This window comes from Sordaria macrospora, chromosome 3, assembly GCF_033870435.1.
Source record: "Sordaria macrospora chromosome 3, complete sequence".
NCBI classification, from domain to species: domain Eukaryota; kingdom Fungi; phylum Ascomycota; class Sordariomycetes; order Sordariales; family Sordariaceae; genus Sordaria; species Sordaria macrospora.
Genome location: NC_089373.1, coordinates 2163348 through 2182264, shown reverse-complemented (window position 1 = coordinate 2182264; position 18917 = coordinate 2163348). Strand labels below are relative to the sequence as shown.

The window sequence follows — 18917 nt, the reverse complement described above, 5'->3', positions numbered from 1 at the left end:
ACAGCAAATGACAGTAAAGACCGACTCGGCCGTGGGGGACTGGACTGGAACAAGACGAGACAAAAAAGATACCACGGGAAAGAGACAAAACGAAACAAAATAAACCCCCAGTGTCCCTTCATTGTCGCTCAAAAACCATCGCTCCCTCACCGCCACAGCAAAGTTTCGGTAAATGGCTCCGGGTTCTTAAGCTCGAATATTCCAAGAAGCAAGGTGGCTGACACTCCGGATATTGGACGCTGAGGAGCTTCTTCCATCATTGTTAATTGGTCAATGCCTGCGCAGCGGCTTACAGAGAAAGTTAGCTGGCCATGTGATACTATACTTCTCAATATCGGATAATGCTAGGTACGGTAAGTGATAAGATGGGTAAACAAGCTTGAGCGGTATATCCTTCTTCAGCATCGCATTATCTCCACCGCTACCTCATATGTCTTTGATCTAATAACATAATAACTTGGTCTGAGCCTTGTAGCCGAGGAATTAAATCTTCCCTCTTGAGAAAAAGAAAAGGAAGATTGGATAAACAAAGTCTCTATCATCCTTAATATGCATGCTAGAGGTCTGCTTTACCCCCGTTTCTTTCAATCCCAATACCCCATTACATCATTACCCCTCTCATCTCTTTCGCACGCACGCACTCATCCAATACCATCCCTTCCTTTCCTACCCTGCGTCTCTTGCTCTCGTAATCATTGAGATCAGACCCCATCACATCACCCCGCCTAAGCCTAAGCAGCAGCAGGAGTAAGCAGAACACAGTCACTCCTGACATCCTTGCCATCCTTGCCCGACGAGATGTAAAGCCCGTTACCGCACGACAGCATATTCCCCCTTCCATTCGCCGACAGCTGAAGCTGTCCGGTACCGGCATTCACGCACCCCTTGACGCGCTTCATCGTTCCCGCCGCGACGCCGGCCTCGACATCGGCCTTGAGCTTGGGCCGCACCGACACGGTCGCGCCCGTGTCGCTGACCAGCACGTAGGCGGCGTACACGGACGTCGCGCCGCTGAACGGCTGCGCCTGCTCCAGGTATCCCTCGGCATTGAGCGTCCAGGTCGAGCTTATAGCGCCCGCGCTTCCTGGCGCGGGGACGCTGGAGAAGGATTGCCACGCGATCACGCTGCCGCCAACGTTGTTCATCCAACGCGTGGAGCTGTCCGGGAAGGGCATGCTGGCGCGGAAGGACTGGCCGCGGGGCTTGCACATTAGGGGGATGACGGAGACGGGGGTGGAGGTGGCTTGGACGGTCTCGACGGCGGAGACGGTCAGGGTCGCGGTGGCGGTGATCAGGTCCGTGGCGCCAATGGTCTCGGTCTCGGTGCCGGAGACGGTCGTGGTTATGCTGATGATGTCGGTGTAGGTGGAGGAGAGGGTGGCGACAACGGTGGTGAGCGCGTTGGAGGCGGTCACGGTCACGGTCTCAACGGCGGCAGAGGCGGTGGTGGTGGAGGCTGAGACGCCGATGCACTTGCAGGCTTTGGAGTACTGGGACCAGTCGGCGCAGTTGGCTGTGGCGTAGGTGGGGAGAGCAGAGCTAGCAGGGCTGGTGAGAGCAGGGCTGCTGCTGGTCAGGGTCTCAGTAGGCTCCTCGTCGATCTGGGTCAGAGTGTCGAGGCGAGCCTTCAGCTTGTAGACGGTCGGGGCGTTCTGGTAGACCGTCGAGGTCGAGGTGATTTCGGGGAGGAGGGAGACCAGGGTCGTGGTGTAGGGCACGGTGACGGTCTCGGTGAGGAAGTCGGTTTCGGTTGCGGATGTGACTGTGACAACCTCGGTGAGGATCTGGGTCGCGGTGGAGGCGATCTCCGTCGTGGTCTCGGTGAAGAGAACGGTGTCGACGGCGCTCTGGACGAGAGTGACCGTTTCGGTGTAGGTGCTTGCTGAGGGGGTGACTGTCACGATGAGGTTGGACTTGCAGTCCATAACACCCTCAAAGTCCGCGAGAGCAAGAGCTATTGTCCGATTGTCAGCTTATACACCGGAATAAAAAGGATGAGTACACCCATTTTACATACCCTTCAAGCACTTGTTGCTACGACAGCAAGCAGCAGAGACGCCCTGCAACAGGGCAGCGCCCGAAAGGGCGACAATACCAAAGTTCTTCATGATTTGAACGAGTGACTAGACTGGAGTTGTAAACGAATGACTGAGGGTGAATCCAACCTTGGGGTAGAAGAGAGGGAGATTAAAATGGTTGTTTAAAGAGTTACGGGACTCGGTCCCTTTTTGTCACCACTCATGACACCTCAAATCTATCCATCACTTTTCATCATTTTACTTTCAGCTCGTCGGCAGTGTGGTCCTCTAGTCGTATTTGGGTGACAAAAATCGATAGTTTGACCCGTTGTAGGATTCAATAGCGTCGAGCAGCGATGGTTAGCCGCCAATGTTTGCTCGGAGCCGAAATGGGCACATGTAGTTAATTGCCGGCATCAGGGCTGTTCAAGCTTCGACGGTCTAGACCGGAGACTTGTTTACCACTGAACCCATGATCCCAAAAGCAAGATCCAGTCTAACTGATCCAGACTCACGGGTCCGGTCTAACGCCTTTCTGCATTTGTTAGCGAAGAGTCAATTACCACTCTACATCATATATCCCAGTCTGGCGAACACAACGAAGACCGAAAAGATGTGCTGGCTCGCTCGCTTGCTCGCTGTCCAATTAACGTACAGACATCGCCCTCATAACATCTAACTTTCTAATACACTGATGACGGACAAACCGTTGTTGCTTGATGATCCCTACACGAGAAAAAAGAAAAAAAAAAAGAAAAAAAAAAGCAAAAAAAAAGCACACCCCTGAACTCCCTTGCCTTTGGAAGTGTAGATAGAAGGATGGCCTTATCAAGACCGCCTTCTCGATGCCTCGGTAAGCCATCCGGCAACCATACCGCCCCGTAACCCAGCCAATCCACGGAAACTGAAAAGACCAAACCAAGCCGGCTACACTAGAAAAAAGGGACCGACCGCACCGCCTTGCAATTCGTACACATACACACACATTAATTAACCATAAGAGAATGGCCGACTGGTAATTACCTAGCTTCCAGTCTGCCTCCTTGCTAGTCCCGGCCGTCCACCACTGCCACCACTATTTCCACTGACCGCCGACGGCGCTGGACTGGATTCCCGGCTTCCTGCCGCGCCTGATCCGACACTCTCAAACTTTTCCACCAAGTCCAACACCCTCGTCCTGGTTCTTCTGGGTCCTCCGGACAGCGCAGCACCCGGACCAGGAGACGGGGTTGGGCGCGGAGGCGGAGGTTGCATTGGTTGTGGCTGCGGTTGCGACTGCGAAGACTGCGAGTGAAGTAACTCAGAATCGAGTGATGACTCTCGTGCTTGCTGCTGCACCTCAGCCAACGCCTCAACAGACGACCGCACCTCCGACACCGAAGCCAGCGACACTCTCTCCATCTTGACCGCCTCGGCCACGTGCAGCGTCGCGGTGCCGGTGTCAGATACGCCGCTTGCTATGCTCCGGAGGGAGTGCACGCTGTAGGTTGAGCGGACGGAGGGGGCGATGGATTTTGTGCGGCCGTGGCCACCACGGCCGTAGCTCTTCTCGGGGGAAGGCGACGGCGAGGGAGTGACTTGGGTACTGTTGTTTTCTCCTGATGGTGTTAGGCCGGATCCCTCAGATGAGGGTGTGGTGGGGTTGAGACCGTGCGTGCTTGGTTGGTTGCGGATGGCCGTGCGGGACTTGGTTGGAGAAGGAGGTTGGAGGGATGAGGAGCCTGAAGAGTGCTCAGGTTGTCGTTGTGGCTGGGATAATTCTGGCAGCTGAAGCGAGAGTGATGGCGAGGTAGAACGTGACAGGGAAAGAGTTAGTGGTGATGGAAGGGTCAGATCCAGCAGAGGTAATGGTGAAGGAGTTTGTCCGCGGGTAGGGCTCCCGGTTGGGTGAAGATAGACCTGAGGATGATCCTGACCGGTGGTTTCTGATGCAGGTGTCAACATCGGGTTGGTGGTCCCAGAGTCCGACTCTGACTGTTGTTGGCTACCGCCGGATGTCTTCCTCACGCTCGAACCAGCAATGATTTCGATAGTATCTGGCACCTGTCCCTCGGCCCGTTCTTTCCCCTTCCCCTTCCCCTTTCCAACACTGCTGGGAGTACCGCTTCTACTGGTCCTGCTCCCCTCCTCATTGACATCACAGATCAAGATAGACTCCTCGCGCTCAATCTCCGCATTGACCACCCTCAGGCGCTCCTTGGGTACAGTAAACATGACCTGTACCAACCGCTGCTCTACCATCTTCTCCACATCCCAATCATCTCCTTGGCCTCCTTCTCCCGTGGCGTTGTTATTTTCTCCCCCGGCAGCCTGTCTAGCCGACGATTCCTCTCCGTTATTATCCCAGGCCTCACGGCCTTGCTTCCGCCTCACCAGTCCCAAGCCCAAAGCGCCGGGATTGAGGCCGATCAGGGAGAGATGATGGTTATCGAAGCCACTAGCTTCGTTACCATGCAACAAGCTCTCCTTGGTCGGACTGCTGTCGCCACCGAAGCTGCCAGATCCGCCCGACCCTCCGCTGACGCTGAGCATCCGCTTAAGGCTGCCCAGCCAGCTGCGCGGACGGGAGTCGAGACGGGAGTTCCGACGGGTTTTGGACGGCGAGCTGGGGATTGGTTCCCAGTCCTCTTCGGACTCTTGTTGCTCCCCACCTTCTTCCCCACCCGGACGCTCATTGTCGCCTGACCCGCCGGACATGGGGAAAAGAAGGTCAGCGCCTTCGGCCTGGAGGGAGTTGAAGTTGGGAGTAGGCGTAGGGAGGTTGGATCGAGCGGATGCGAAGGCTGTCGAACCAGAATGGGACCCACTAGAGGCAGAGGAGGCTGCGAGTGAATGGTTGCTGCCGCTGTTTCCTGAGTGGCTGCTGTTGCCAGACTTGCCGCTGCCAGAACTGCCTGGCTTGGGAATCTCTCCTGCTGCGGCCGCTACGCGGAGTTGGTGATGGGCCGGAGAAAGAGGTGATGCGTGATGATGTTCTCTACCCGAGATGAAACTGAAGGCACTTTTGTCGGACAGATTGCTTCCCGTGCGATGGTCGCTGCCTGCGCGGGAGTCGTCCGAAATATCTAACGTGCTCTTACTCAATGGGTTAGAGGCCCTCCTCGACTTGGTGGACTTATTCGATGCTCGCCGTGGGGGTGATGTTATCGCACGAGCACTGGTAGGTGATACAGGCTGGTGCGTGGCAGCCTCAAGCGAAGCAGCGGTAGCTGCCCGGTGAGTGGTGGTAACGGATCCATGCCGGCTGATTTTAGCGGCCAGCACGGCGTCCGCCACGTCCACATCCGTCTTCCAACCGCGAACTTCTGGGTCTTGATCTTGCCCTTGCTTCGGAGAGAAGGATATGATCTCGGGTGGTGGTAAGCCAGGGCTTGACTTCTCTTCATGCATGCTCCCTCCGCTTCCACTTCCGCTCCCACTGCTAGTTGGCGGATATGACGTGCTGGCCACAGCGCTTGCCCGTAATACGCTTCCGGCAGGGGTAATGAACGGGTCATCGTCATACTCAGGACTGATCAGCCGCCCGGACGCCCCTAGATCTCCTCCATCTTTCTCGTTGTATTCGTCATCTTCGTCTGCCTCCTCGTAGATGGGGTGGATCCCATTAGGATTCGCAATCCCTCTTCCAGATGGCGGTGAAAAGTCCATACCATTAGTAGGGATATAGAGTCCCCTCGCGTTGCGCAACCTGCCGACTCCGGACCCGGTGCTATTAGCAGCTGGTGGACCGGATGGCTGGTAGTGCCCTGGTTGACCAACAACTTGATACCCACCGCTCAGAGAACGAGTGCCCTGTCCGTTCGAGTCGTTATTCGTGTTCCAGGGGAACTGAAAGCCAAACCCACTGCTTCTTTGCTCGGCCATTTCGTTGTCATAATTGGTGTAACTAGATGGGTTCTCGCCCCAGTCACTGATGCTGTGCCTAATGCTACCGCCAAAAGCTGTGCCGTAGACACTAGGAGGCATGCCCATGGACAAGCTGCGAATGGTTTGGTCGCGCTGAGCCCGGCGGCGTTGTCGTCGACGCCACAGGCAGAAAAGAACTGTGAAGATAATGGCTACGAGCGGAATCCCGAGACCGAGTGCCAATCCCAGGGTAAGTCCGAGATTTGGGCTGACTTTAGAAGAATCAGATGGATCGCTTGCGGTAGGAGGGATATCGACAGTCGGATTGCCATTCGAATCCGGTCGCGGGTTAGTATAGGTTGTCGCCCAGGACTGAGATGTCATGTTGAAAAATCTCGGACTCGTCGTGGCGATAGGCGACTGTCGTTTCTCAAGGTTGTTGCTGTCGGCAAGACCCAGAAAGGAGTTGAGCCACCTCTTGACCTTTGCTTTGGAAGATGCTGTCCTGGGCGGTTTGATTTCCCACCCTCCATACACCATCATGACGTTCCCTGGCAGAACCACAGCACCATGGCCGTAAAGCCCCTCTCCCTTCTCAAATATCTGTGCATGGTCGTCCTCCGGAATCTCCCAGCTCCAATCATCATAACTTGCCCCAATCTTGATTACCACAAGCTGTGGCTCCGCCGGTTGCGACACATCCCCTACCCAGCCTCCCAAGATGACCAAACTGCCTCCATCTTCACTTAACACGGTTGAATGTCCCGATCTGCTATCCACAGTCGTTACTCCTCCTCTCTTTTGCTTCAGCTTGGACCGCTTTTGGTGTACGTTCAAAACAACCAGATCTGCCTGCTCGCTGCCAGATGACGATCCGGCTGGTTCCTCCGCAGGTGGATTAATCGACACAAAGCTCCAGGTCTCTGCGGGCAAGCTCCAGATAGCCGCAGTGCTCATGTTGACAAAGGCATGCTGCGTGTGTCCACCCAGCAGCACGTGAGAGGTCTGTTGTGTTACGATGCCCGATCTGTTCGTGATGCTCGGTACCAGAGAGGTAAAGGTGAAGCCGGCTTCCGGGATGGGAGGTCCGCCCAGTTGGGGATTAGAGATGGTGAAGTCGGTTCCGTCGTTGCTGTCGTTTTCCGGTTGCACAACGTCATCCTCATCGCCGCCGGTCGGAGTTGAAGGCGTTGCTCCAGAAGAATCTGAGGAAAGAGATGAGATCTTGAGCATGCGATTCGAGTAATGGGCAGATGCCTGCCATGTCGAAGCTGTAGAGTTGGAAAAAGGGCACATGCCGCCGTAGATGTAGATGACGGGATCGGAAATGGAGGGGTAGATTTGTGAGGAGAAGGAGAGCGAGGAGCCGAGGAGATAGGGGATTCCTGGTCCTGTCCCTATACTGCCCTTCTTGAGGTTCTGTTGGGTGCTGTGTTTTGTCCAGACGCCTTTGGGATCACCGTCCTTTTCGAAGGAGGGCGCATAACTCCATACTGCGGGAATGGCATCCTCGTCTCCATACTCTTCCGTGGCTCCGGCAGCACAATCACCTGCTAGCACTGCCAATGTGCCATTCTCTAATAATGTTGGCGCAAATCCGCTCGTCTTTGACTTGGTAACAAAGGGTAGCCCGGAGGTTAGCGTTATCGGCTTGAAGGAATCCGCATCCAACGTCGACGAGGTGTTGATGGCGAGCAAGTCAACGCCATTGTTGTCCCCATTAGCAGTGAAGATGTATGCGAGTCCATGATTGTCCGAGTTGCTCGAGAGAAGTGACTGCGATCCAGAAAGGAGGATGGTGGTGGTTGTGTAGGGAAGAGTGATGGCTGACACGGGTACTGCCGCCGCCAGGGTAGCCAGGCAAAGAGATGTGGTGAGTGAAGTCTGATGTCGTCGATGTCCGGTATGTGACTTTGTCGTTGATTGCCGGGATGGCGATGTTTCGGACCTGCTTGGCGGTGACGGCGCTAATAATTGAGACCCGGGTCGGTGCCGGGACTGGAGCCGGGGCCGGGGCCGGTCCATGGCTTGGGGTGCCCCGGATGATGATGATTGGCGGGGAAGGAAGTGCCTGGACGCTGCAGCGCTCAACCTTCAATGTGTGCTCCTCCCGTTTGCTCTTTCCTCGTCGTCGACGTCGCTCTCGAAACCGAAACCGTTAGGGAAAGGACGACTTGACCATTGTTTCCTCCCCCGGTCCTTCTTTCCTTTCTTTCGTTGGTTGCGGTTTCACCTTCCGTGGTTCCAGATGCTGAGGCCAGTATCAATAATTGCGGTTTTGTCTCTAGGTTGCTTCCTTCCTTCCTTTGTCACCAGGTCGCCCGTTTGTCCCGGTCGTTTCAACTCGACCGATTATGACGGAATGGGTGTCTCTCGTCTGCAAGTATGAGAAGTCGAATTGCTCCGCCGAATATTGAAAGTCCCCACTTCTTTTCCCCTTCTCGAAGGCAGCGACCGAAAACCTGGAATGCAGAGACGGGGAGTTGGAATGGAGAACGAAACGTGGAGTTTTGGAGATAGGCGCAGACTAAAACCGGGCTTGCGGTAGGTACAGTACCTAGATTTCCCCGCAGAGGGTAGGTAGCAGCTGCAGAAAATATGCGGCAGCTTGCTTGCTTCCCGCGATGCTTGACGTGCTGGTAGTGCGAGGACGGAGTGATGATGGGACGAAAACCTCAAGGGAGTTTTGCACTTGGTGCTTCGTAAGGCAGAATGAATGTCAAGTCAAGGTGAAAGTCAACAGTCGATGATACATTCACCCGTCGTCCAACAAGGAACCAGTAGAAGTGAAGAGGACCCTTGCCTACCTCGACCGATTGCACTGCAGCGATGGCCCAAGATCCAGACCGCACAACCACAAGGCTCAAAAGAACAAGCGGGCGGCAGCTGAGCAATTGGAGTGGAAAGAATAGGGCAATGTTACGGTGTGAAGAAAATAGAACTCTACCAAAAAGATCCGGTCAACAGCTTCTTCCTCCCCTCCGCCCTTCGTCGGCGGACTTTCTCTCACCACCTTGGGAGGAAGCCAGCCAGGTTCCAGTGGAGCTGGACGGTTGAAAGAAGGGAGGCTGGTAAAGCCGGGAGTGGGCGGCGCCGCGGCTGGTTTGGGGGGTGGGGGTGGTTCTAGCTCCGCTGCAACTGCGTGCGCGCCCAGAAATCATGATCCTGCTAAGTCAACAATGGCCCGATATGGCACCTCTCATTGGTCAGTTTTCCGCGACGAGAGGCTCAGGGAGGGGCTGCGCAAAATCGTAATCTCCAGGGCGCGCGCCCACTCCCAGTCCACCGGTCTCGTCGTCGAATCCGGAATCTGTCGCAATCGCAATTGAGTCCCATTGATGCGCGCGCGGTGGGGTTGTTTTTCTACAAGTACAACGGGCGGTTGGGAGGGAAGATGGTTGGCAGGGAAACAAACAGTGGGACAAGGTGAGCTTATCGTTGGAATCACCAACCGGAGAATAAACAAAGAAACCAATTGGGGGGTGGGTGGAAACAAGGAACCAGATGATGGAGGGCGTGTGGGATTGTGAGAGTGGAGCCAAGAAACGATCGTTCGTTTTGATGATGAATGTGCGCTGCGGTCGGCGGACCAACGCCAAGGCAAGATCGAGGTTAGCAAAGGCGGACCAAATGCTGGACATTGTCGATCTTCCGCTTCCATCCTCGTCTCGTCTCTCCATGTCTTTACCAGACCAACCCGGATCAGGATTGTGTCAATGTCAGTTCAGTGATCAGTTAGGGTCAGAGTCGAACTTGTTAACATTATCGCATCGACATCGCCATGACCCAAGCTGTCAGCTGCCCGCGCGCAACACCAAGCTCGAATCTCCACCCAAGTACAAGTAAGTAGCACACGAGACAAAAACCGACGGCCGTTCTCAAACCGGGTAACATGAGGAAAAGTACAATTCATCTCCTTATGAGACAAGTCTTTTGCCTGTGGGGAGATGATAAGAGCGTACAGAATCACAGCTGTGGATCTAAAAACTGAAGTGTAACACCTCCCAGATGACGAAGGATATAGACATGGGACAAGGAAGAACCGAAATGGTTTCAAGCTGGTCTTACGTCTAAACAGAAACAGAAACAGTTTCCCACCACGAAGCCAGACGAAACGATCAACCGTTTGTTACACGTTAAGAGGATAATACAGACAATACACTTTCCCTCCTTTAGTAAAACCGAACCAACTCCAGACAGGACAAACAATACCGCAGCAAAAGTCAACAAAAAGAACAATCACCAACATCATTCGACCATCAAAGAAGCAAGCAGTCTACTACGCCTCCCAATCCAATTCCATCTCATCCTCCTCCTCCTCCTCCTCCTCCTCCAAATCATAGTCATATCTCGTCGCCGATTTCAACACCTTACTCTTCCCCGCCTTCAACTCCCTCACCAGCTTCTCCGCCCTCTCCGCCCTCTTCCTCAGCACCTCCGCCTCACTCTTAGCCTCCATTTCCCCCTTCCCGACTCCATTCAGCAACGCATCCCTGGCGTGGCTCAACCTCTCCACCTCCGCCGTGAGGGTACGGATCTGCTCCTTCTGAGATCCCATCTCGGAGTGCAGGTCGAGGTTCTCCTGCTGGATCTTGCCCGCCTCGCGCAGCTTCTGGGTGTACTTCATCTCCAGCTCAGACGCGCGCGGCGGGTAGCGCGGCTGCACCGTGGCCATGATGGTCGGCTGGGTTTCCAGCAGGCGGGTGTGCTCGACGCCCGGGTGGACGGCGTGGGCGGGGATGACGAAGAGGACGCCCTTGCCGGAGTTGGCCAGGCGGTAGTAGCGGGTGGTGACGTCCACCTGCACGATGCCACGCGAGAAGTAGGCGCCGACGAGGTCTCCATCGACCTTTTCCATCTGGTCGAAGAGGCTGTTTCCGTCAGTGCCAGTGCCGTTGTCGGCGCCGGCACCGGTTTGCGGGTTCTTGTGCCACATTTCCTCTCCGACCGCGCCGTTGCGGCGCCAGACTCTCTCCTTGGCCTGAAGGACCGCCTCGCGCTTGTCGAGCAGGCTGTGGATGTACTCGTAGACGTCGTCGCCTGAGTTGACGAGAATGTACTGGTCCTGCGGGTAGGCCACCGCTCGGCCCGTCCGGCCGTCGGGTCCCAGCTTGCCGAGCACCTGGTGCGGAATGGCGGCTTCGCCGGCCAGCACGTCAAGCGCGTTGCCGTAGCTGCGCTCGAGCTCGTGCATGCGCGCGACAAGGTGCTGCGTGAAGAGAAGCCATTGGCCGAGCAAGGTGGTGCGCGCGTGCTTGATCTCTTGGGTGTCGTGGTCCGCGTCGGTGGGGAGCACGCTCAGCAGACCGCCCGTGGCGGTATACTCGTGGTCGAGGCGCTCCAGGCAGGAGTTGGTGTGGGTGAGCAGGTTCTGAAGGTTGGAGTAAGGGCGAAGTTCCCTTGGGCCCTGGTCTTCCTGGCCGAAAGTGGTGGTGTTGGAAGTTTTTACCGGGGGCGAATAGTGCTGGATCTCGGTCAGGGGACAGTGGTAATCGGTGCCGTAAACCTCATTGCGTCCACGGACTTCGTTGATCAGTGAGACAAGGGGCTTGTGGTGGTTGACATCGTCGGTGTGGTAAGGTGTGCGAATGTCGTTGAGGAAGTCGAAAGCTGAGTTAAGTTCGAGTTTCAGAGCGAGACCGTCGTCGGCCGATGAGGCACTGGTCTTGCCCTTCCCCTTGGAACCTTCGTTGCTGGTGGATGTAGCGCCATCAACTTGGACCTCGGCGACCTTGACATCTGGCTGCAGAATTTGGATGAGGGCACAGAGAGATTGGGCGTGCTGCTTCAATGCGAGGAGTGTCGGCGGAATACCATGCGTGGAGAGATAACCGCAGTTGATATGGCGGAGTAGCTCGCTCTTGACGTCTTCATCGTTGATTCGTGACCATTGCGACATGTAAGGAAGCGCATAGTCGGTTGCTTTGACGTAGCCCCTGAGTCCCCGGTTTTCGTCGTCTTCGTGATCCGCCAAATGAGTGGCCACGATCTTTCGGCCTGGTGGTGTCATGATGTTGAGAACCTGGTGAAATTAGTTCTGGTGGTAATGAGAGCTGGCTCTTGCTCGACAGTCTGAATGGTGATAAAGTTGAAGTTGAACAGCATGTTTCTTCCGAAAAGGCGATCACCTCTTACCATAAGTCGTGCCTTTTTCTCCCAATACTGTAGGGATGGCTCATTGTCTCCTCGGCCATAAGCTCAACAAAGAACCGTTGTTCTTTGCAACGTGAACGAGGCATTGTCAGACAGAGCTGTCTGATGCCAAATGCAGCTCTAACAAAGGAGTAGAGACGGGGCTGCAAAGAATAAAGATGACGGAAACAGCAGAGAAGCTTGCGGTCATCTGCTTTGTTTGTCCAGAAGGGGCCGGATCTGTGAGTAATGTAAGGGATACACTCGACACTCAAGCCCTGTAAGGAGCCCATGTCCGCTACCAAATAATCTCATTATCCCAAGAACTTTCGCGTTGGATTCCAGAGACTCTCTGATGTTGATTTCCTCAGTATCCCGGCAAGTCGTATTTTGTTGTTGTAGTGCGTTGAGATCCAGTTCAAACACTCGGCAGGTTGAGACACTTGTGCCAACTTCACTCTACCGTTGTTCGACTGTAAGTCCAAACACCATTAGGCAGTTGACACATCCGTACATTGTCATCACCCCAGTCTAATACTGTGTGATGCCGGTCTTGATGTGTTACCGACCGCGCATAGTCATGAGGCCTCCTCGACCCTGACACAACTGTCAAGTCGCCTTGAATCTCGATCCCTGAGCATCAAAACGACGTGAGACATTCAAAGATGGCGCCATGGCCGCAAACATTTGTCGTGAATCGCTGGCCGTGGAAGTTTTTCTTAAAACCGTCCGTCTTGCTTCAGGACCTTGGGTACGTTGATGGCGATGATGGCCTCAAGTACCAACGCGTGTGACGTATGGATGGTGTTTGCCGCTTTCAGCTCTGATGGCTGAAGAACCATGAGCTGCTGAACACGTGAATTTGAGCCACAAGCGGTCTGTGTTTGCGAGTAACAAACAGAACGAACCGGGTGCCGCGGACATGTCGCCGGTCTTGTTGGCAAGGGAAAAAGGAATCGATTACATGTGTGAAAGTGTTGCGATGAAGAGCTCCATTTGTCCTAAGGGTCCGAAAGCGGGGCCCACAGCCACGAGGCAGTTGCCCTTCGGCCACTCAGGGTCCTCAGATCCCGATGTAGTGGAGCCGGGATTTGCGCACCCTTTTTGGACCTGACCGGCTCAGTTGTTGCATTTGTCACAGGCCACGCACGTCTTGCGCAATGAAGGACGAAATCGAAAAATGGCAGCCAAAGATATGATAAACCTGTCGCATTCAAAACAAAAAGTCGCGTGTCCCTTCAGCTTAGACGGGCAAGCTGTTCTCGTGGTCCATCGCAGTCTGGAATTTGCGCATTCTTTCGCGGTGTAGAGGTAGGCAAATCATGATCCTGATGAAAAAAAAGAAAGGGTTTCAATGTCCAATTTCCTACCGTGGCATCCAGTGGCTTTCGACGTGGTTCGTGACTGCTCCAAATGGACCATCACAGCTGAAAGCTGCAGTAGCGCGGGGTGCGAAAGCGGAGCTCTCCTTCCACAATTCGGTGACCAGTCGCGTCAAATCACGATTCGGCATTTCATCAATTCACATTGCCCGACCATTCCTCCCTTTGATTCGCATCAGAGGCAGACATCACAGACAGACAATGACGGTGACCGACGATGGCGGTAGCGGCGGGGATGCTTCATTTTCTAGGGTATCGGTGGGTGGATTGCGGCATCGACCCGGATGATTGCCCTTTCAGATTGACAAGATTGCCAGAGGCCAAACGTTCGGTTCTGAAACAAATGGTCTCGACAATGGTCACTGGCGCACCCTGTTTCGGAAACGCTGGTTGCACATCGCTCTTTCGTGATGGTTCCAACGTAATTGGCTGGCGGTGACAAGAGGTTGACGAGGGAAGCGCTCACGGCTTTCGGCAACCCGGTGATGAAGGCCAATCTGGGAATCATAGAAAGCGCCTGCCCGTTTCAATATCGGTCGAGCGCTATCATTTCTGCCCTCATCTTGTCTTGTCTTGTCAGTGTCAGTGTCAGTGTCGTCGGGCTGTTCGCCGTCATCCGAAAATATTCGGTAGTAGGATGCAAATATCCTTTACGCGGTGAGTTGTTTGCTGCTTCTTGCTCCGTCAGAGGCTGAAAACACGGGCGCAGGCTCAGGTTGGCATGGGTCAGTGGGACAGTAGGAGTGTGCGATGGCAGTGAATTTGAATGGCTGGCGAGTGGCAGGATCTCGAGGTCAGGTTCATGATTGCGGTGATCTAGACCGTGCCCGCCATCCCTGCTCAATAGTGGATATGGCTTGGCAATAGCTCCAAGTACCGGGGTTACGTTGACCAATAAAAAATGTTGATTGGGGCATGAGCCCCACATGCACCGAGCTTGATCAAATCGTCGGGAAGGAACGAAAGCAACACTACGTGCAGATTTCCGGCGTGTTGCGTCATTGGAGATGTCACCCTCTCCTTTCCACTTCCTCTTGGGATTTTCTTTGGCGACGGAAACTTGATCATGGCGGGAGCTCGATGCTATGACCGAAGGCGCACACAAAGAAGAAACGGGAAAAAATGGAAGAAGCTTGAATATCAAAGCTTGGCCTCATCATTGGGCGTTCAGTATGATATCAAATGCCAATTCCTTTATAGTAACATGAACTACCTACTGGTTTGGTGATACTGACCCGACGGACCCTTAACAATTTGTATCGATATTTGCCTCCTCTTTATTTTCCTGTGTCTTATTGATAGGGTCCAAGCTCTTTCAGTTTTTGCTCCCTTGGATCATCACCTCCTTCCGCTTCACTTCACCAAGTGGGCATTTCAGCAGTCCCTGTCGACCCTTACCTCTAGTTCACCTTTGGGACATTGAACGCACAGCACACATACTTACTGCGTTGCCGCTGCGGATTGCTTTTTGCGCTTGCGTGTGCAAAAGTTGTGCATCCGTCTCTCAGTTCTTTCTCAATCAACAAAGTCACACAACTTAAACCCGACAACGAGACAGCCTAAAGTCAAGCCAAGTACGGCAGTCCCCGTTTCAGCAATAGCGTGAGTCCATTCCGCAGTCCACTATCTACCCTACACAAAAACAAATGTCCACCTGGTCGTCGAGGGCCGGGGTCTCATGTTTTGTTTCTTTTGCACTTATCCACATGGCCTCCCCCCTCCCGTCTCCAGTTTCTTTTCCCCCGTTTTTCAGTTTTCTTCTCTGTCGTGTACCCTCAAAAAGGGCACATCTCACCCGTCAAGGGACACTCGAAAGCTGATCTGTGGAATCTGGAATCTGGGTAGTACCACAACCAGAGGCAACCAGAGAGCTACACGGGTGCAACCTTCCTGACCATCCAAAAGCTGCCCTGTCCTGGTTCCTTGCTTCTTCTGCCGTGGCCTGCAACCTAACGACGTAAATGCCCAGCCGCCCTCCCTTCTCCTCCCTGGTCCCATCCCTATCCCGCCACTCCCACTTTTTTAGTCTTTTAGTCTTTTCTTCCCCCCACCTCATCTTCACGTTTTATCCAGACGACCTTTCTTTCTAACAACCCTTGAGCTGCAGTGGCCCAACCTTATTTGTCCCAGCTCCCTCTGCGGGTGAGCTTCACGTCAACAACAACTAACTACACCGGACTCACACACTGGAACGTCAACCGCCATATCGACGCAACAAAATACCTACATCTAATATCTAGAGCGGGTTATCCTGCGAAACCGCCGAAATGAGCGACATACCTAGGAACACCTCCGACACGGACGAGGCCCAGACACCGGTATCGCTGTCGGGTAGGTCAAGAACCAGCATTCTAGAGCAAAGGGCGGCAACACTAACCATGAAACACAATAGGAATGATCTCAACATTGGTCCCGGTCCTCGTCACATCCGCCATTTACATAGTCATCTTCTTGATCTTGCGCAAGAGCAACCGAAGATACTATGCTCCCAGAACCTACCTAGGCAGTCTGCGAGAGAACGAACGATCACCAAGCTTATCAAGCGGCCTATTCAGCTGGTTCAAGGATTTCTGGAAGATACCCGATGTTTACGCCCTTCAGCACCAGTCGCTCGACTCGTACCTCTTCATCCGCTACTTGCGCATGGCCGTCACCATCTGCTTTGTCGGTTGCTGCATCACTTGGCCCGTCCTTTTCCCAGTCAATGCCACCGGTGGTGGTGATCAGAAGGAGCTGGATATTCTGACTTACGGCAACATCGACCGCGACACACAATACAACCGCTATTATGCCCACGTCTTCATCAGCTGGATCTTTCTCGGTTTCGTCATGTACCTCATCATGCGAGAGTGCATGTTCTACATTAACCTTCGCCAAGCGTTTCTCATCAGCCCTCTCTACTCCCAGCGCATCTCATCCCGCACGGTTCTCTTTACTTCGGTCCCAGAACCCTATCTCGACGAGCACAAGCTGCGCAAGATTTTTGGTGCCTCTGTCAAGAACGTGTGGATCACAAGCGAAACCAAGGAGGTCGACGAACTGGTCAAGGAGCGCGACAAGGTTGCATTGCGCCTCGAAAAGGCCGAGGTTAAGCTGATCAAGCTTGCCAACAAGATTCGCCGAAAGGCCATGGTCAAAGGTGCTGTTGACGACATCGACAAGCAGGCCCCTCTGGATGCCGAGTCTGGTAGCATTGCGGCCCGCTGGGTCCCTAGGAAGAAGCGTCCAACTCATCGTCTTGGACCCCTGGGCCTGATCGGCAAGAAGGTTGACACGATCGACTGGTGCCGCGAGGAGCTGATGCGTCTCATTCCCGAGGCCGAGGCAGCCCAGGACAAGTATCGTGATGGAGCCTTCAAGAAGGTCCCTGGCGTTTTTATTGAGTTCAGGACCCAAGCTGATGCTGAAGGAGCCGCCCAGATCCTGGCCCACCACCAGGGACTTCATATGACTCCCAAGTACATCGGTATCCGCCCCTCTGAGATTGTCTGGAAATCACTTGCCATTTCCTGGTGGCAGCGTGTCATTCGTCGCTACGCTGTCTATGCCTTCATTACCGCCATGATCGTCTTTTGGGCTATTCCGGTTGGTGTTGTCGGTATTATCAGCAACGTCAACTTCCTCAAGACAATCTCATTCCTGACATGGCTCGACAAGATCCCCGACGTCATCATGGGCGTTGTCACCGGCTTGCTACCCTCCGTCGCTCTTTCCATCCTCATGTCTTTGGTTCCGGTCGTCATCCGTATCTGTGCCAAGCAAGCCGGCGAGCCGTCGCTCTCCAGGGTCGAGCTGTTCACTCAGAACGCTTACTTCGCTTTCCAGGTGATCCAGGTGTTTTTGGTCGCTACTGTCGCCTCATCTGCCACTGCCGTCGCGAAGAAAATCTATGATAACCCTGGTTCCGTGCCGAGTCTCCTTTCCGAGAACTTGCCAAAATCCTCCAACTTCTACATCTCCTATTTCATTGTACAGGGCCTGAGCATTGCGACTTCGGTCTTGACGCAGGTAGTCGGGTTCTTCGTCTTCAATCTTCTGTACAAGTTCTTGGCCAGTACTCCTCGCGCTCTATACACCAAGTGGGCGAACCTAAGTGCCATTTCCTGGGGCAGCACCTTGCCAGTCTATACCAACATTGTGGTCATCGGTAAGTTTTCCATGTCCCACCTACCTACCATACACGCATTTTACTAACTTCTTCATAGCCATCGCATACTCGACTATTGCTCCTCTTATGCTGGGCTGGGCTGCACTCGCTATGGGCTTGTTCTATCTCGCTTGGCGCTACAATGTCCTATTTGTCACGGACACTCAGATCGACACTCGTGGTCTCATTTACCCTCGTGCCATGAAGCAGCTCTTCACTGGCGTCTACTTGGCTGAAATCTGCATGATCGGCCTCTTCGGTGCCTCTGTTGCCCCCGGCCCGCTTGTTCTCATGATCATCTTCCTCGTCTTTACTGTCCTCTTCCACATCAGCATGAACTCCGCCCTAAATCCCTTAATGTTCAATCTTCCTCTCAATCTTCTTGCGGAGGAGGAGGGTCCTCTGCTCGACACTCCTGTCAATTCGCATGCCACAGAGAACGGACACGGCGCTCCTACCAATGGCAACAGCCCGACGACTGGCCCTAACTACACCGAGAAGATTCCGTCAAATGGTACCAACGGTGCTCAGAGCCGCGCCTCAGATCCAATCCTTGGTGCAAAGGAAGCTCTTGATGCCGAGAGGCATGAGCCCAATTACATGACGGGCAAAAAACCCAACTTCTTGACCAAATTTCTCAAGCCCTGGATCTACTCCGACTACAGAACCCTGCGAGCTTTCTTGCCCAGGGGTGTTCACTTTGATCCCTACGCCGCAGAGGTCGAAAGAGATGCGTACTGCCCCCCCAGTGTCACCTCTGATGTACCACTTCTCTGGATCCCCAGCGATGCCAACGGTGCTGGCGTGTCTCGCCAGGAGGTGGAGCACACGAGCAGGGCCATCCCCATCACAGACGAGGGCTGCGAGTTGGACGAGAAGGGACATTTGGTCTGGGACCAGGAGGGGACTAGGCCTCCTATCTGGGAGGAGAAGATCTACTACTAAACGTAGATCCATCTTGACTAACGTCTTTTGTTTTGTTTCTGGCTTGAGTTTTGTACCCAGGCTCTCTTCACATTGGTATATGCGCAGAGGCACTGGCAACGACCTAATACCCTAACGTTGCCTAGGGTTCAGATTGGAACCTTGGTTTTTCAAACTCTATACCCGGCATTTTGGCCCCTTTACCTAACGAGAATTATCAACTTTTTATCCACCGGCTTTTTATCCTGTCCTGTATTTTTAATGATATGTCATGACACATGGTGTACCAATAGTCAAGCTCGCTCAGGACGCCAGAGGTACTTGGTGTGGCGGAAAAAACATAAGGAGCCATTGTAGAATAGCATTAATCACCGAAGGAATGGTTAATCACTTGTCATTCCCGTTTCACAAGTGTTATGCAATAAAGTGATAACCCCCCGCTTGTAAGATGGTATGTAACATAAATAT

General features: G+C 53.9%; 4 protein-coding genes across 4 annotated transcripts; 1 reads left to right on the top strand and 3 right to left on the bottom strand.

The window, feature by feature from the left end:
* Positions 1-260: 260 nt before the first annotated feature.
* SMAC4_00753 (uncharacterized protein) lies at positions 261-2205 on the bottom strand. Its single transcript, XM_003349816.2, has 2 exons — positions 2018-2205; positions 261-1954 (listed from the first exon to the last, which is right to left on the bottom strand). The coding sequence occupies exons 1-2, from the start codon at positions 2106-2108 to the stop codon at positions 732-734; spliced, it is 1314 nt and encodes a 437-aa protein (XP_003349864.1). The 5' UTR covers positions 2109-2205; the 3' UTR covers positions 261-731.
* A 592-nt stretch (positions 2206-2797) lies between these two features.
* SMAC4_00752 (uncharacterized protein) lies at positions 2798-7889 on the bottom strand (the record flags this gene model as incomplete). Its single annotated transcript, XM_003349815.2, has 1 exon — positions 2798-7889. The coding sequence occupies one exon, from the start codon at positions 7887-7889 to the stop codon at positions 3042-3044; it is 4848 nt and encodes a 1615-aa protein (XP_003349863.1). The 3' UTR covers positions 2798-3041.
* A 2254-nt stretch (positions 7890-10143) lies between these two features.
* SMAC4_00751 (uncharacterized protein) lies at positions 10144-11874 on the bottom strand (the record flags this gene model as incomplete). Its single annotated transcript, XM_003349814.2, has 1 exon — positions 10144-11874. The coding sequence occupies one exon, from the start codon at positions 11872-11874 to the stop codon at positions 10144-10146; it is 1731 nt and encodes a 576-aa protein (XP_003349862.2).
* A 3089-nt stretch (positions 11875-14963) lies between these two features.
* On the top strand, positions 14964-18837 carry SMAC4_00750 (uncharacterized protein). Its single transcript, XM_066089485.1, has 4 exons — positions 14964-14980; positions 15224-15709; positions 15771-17525; positions 17584-18837. Exons 2-4 carry the CDS (start codon positions 15646-15648, stop codon positions 18468-18470), a joined length of 2706 nt encoding a protein of 901 aa, XP_065946469.1. The 5' UTR covers positions 14964-14980; positions 15224-15645; the 3' UTR covers positions 18471-18837.
* The last annotated feature ends 80 nt before the right edge of the window (positions 18838-18917 follow it).

Bases quoted from the DNA above. Each gene is read 5' to 3' on its own strand.
- SMAC4_00750 (XM_066089485.1), top strand. From the start codon at position 15,646: ATGAGCGACATACCTAGGAACACCTCCGACACGGACGAGGCCCAGACA. The intron at 15,710-15,770 runs GTAGGTCAAGAA...GAAACACAATAG, and splicing joins GACACCGGTATCGCTGTCGG to GAATGATCTCAACATTGGTC. The intron at 17,526-17,583 runs GTAAGTTTTCCA...ACTTCTTCATAG, and splicing joins TACCAACATTGTGGTCATCG to CCATCGCATACTCGACTATT.
- SMAC4_00753 (XM_003349816.2), bottom strand. From the start codon at position 2,108: ATGAAGAACTTTGGTATTGTCGCCCTTTCGGGCGCTGCCCTGTTGCAG. The intron at 1,955-2,017 runs GTATGTAAAATG...ATCGGACAATAG, and splicing joins TAGCAACAAGTGCTTGAAGG to CTCTTGCTCTCGCGGACTTT.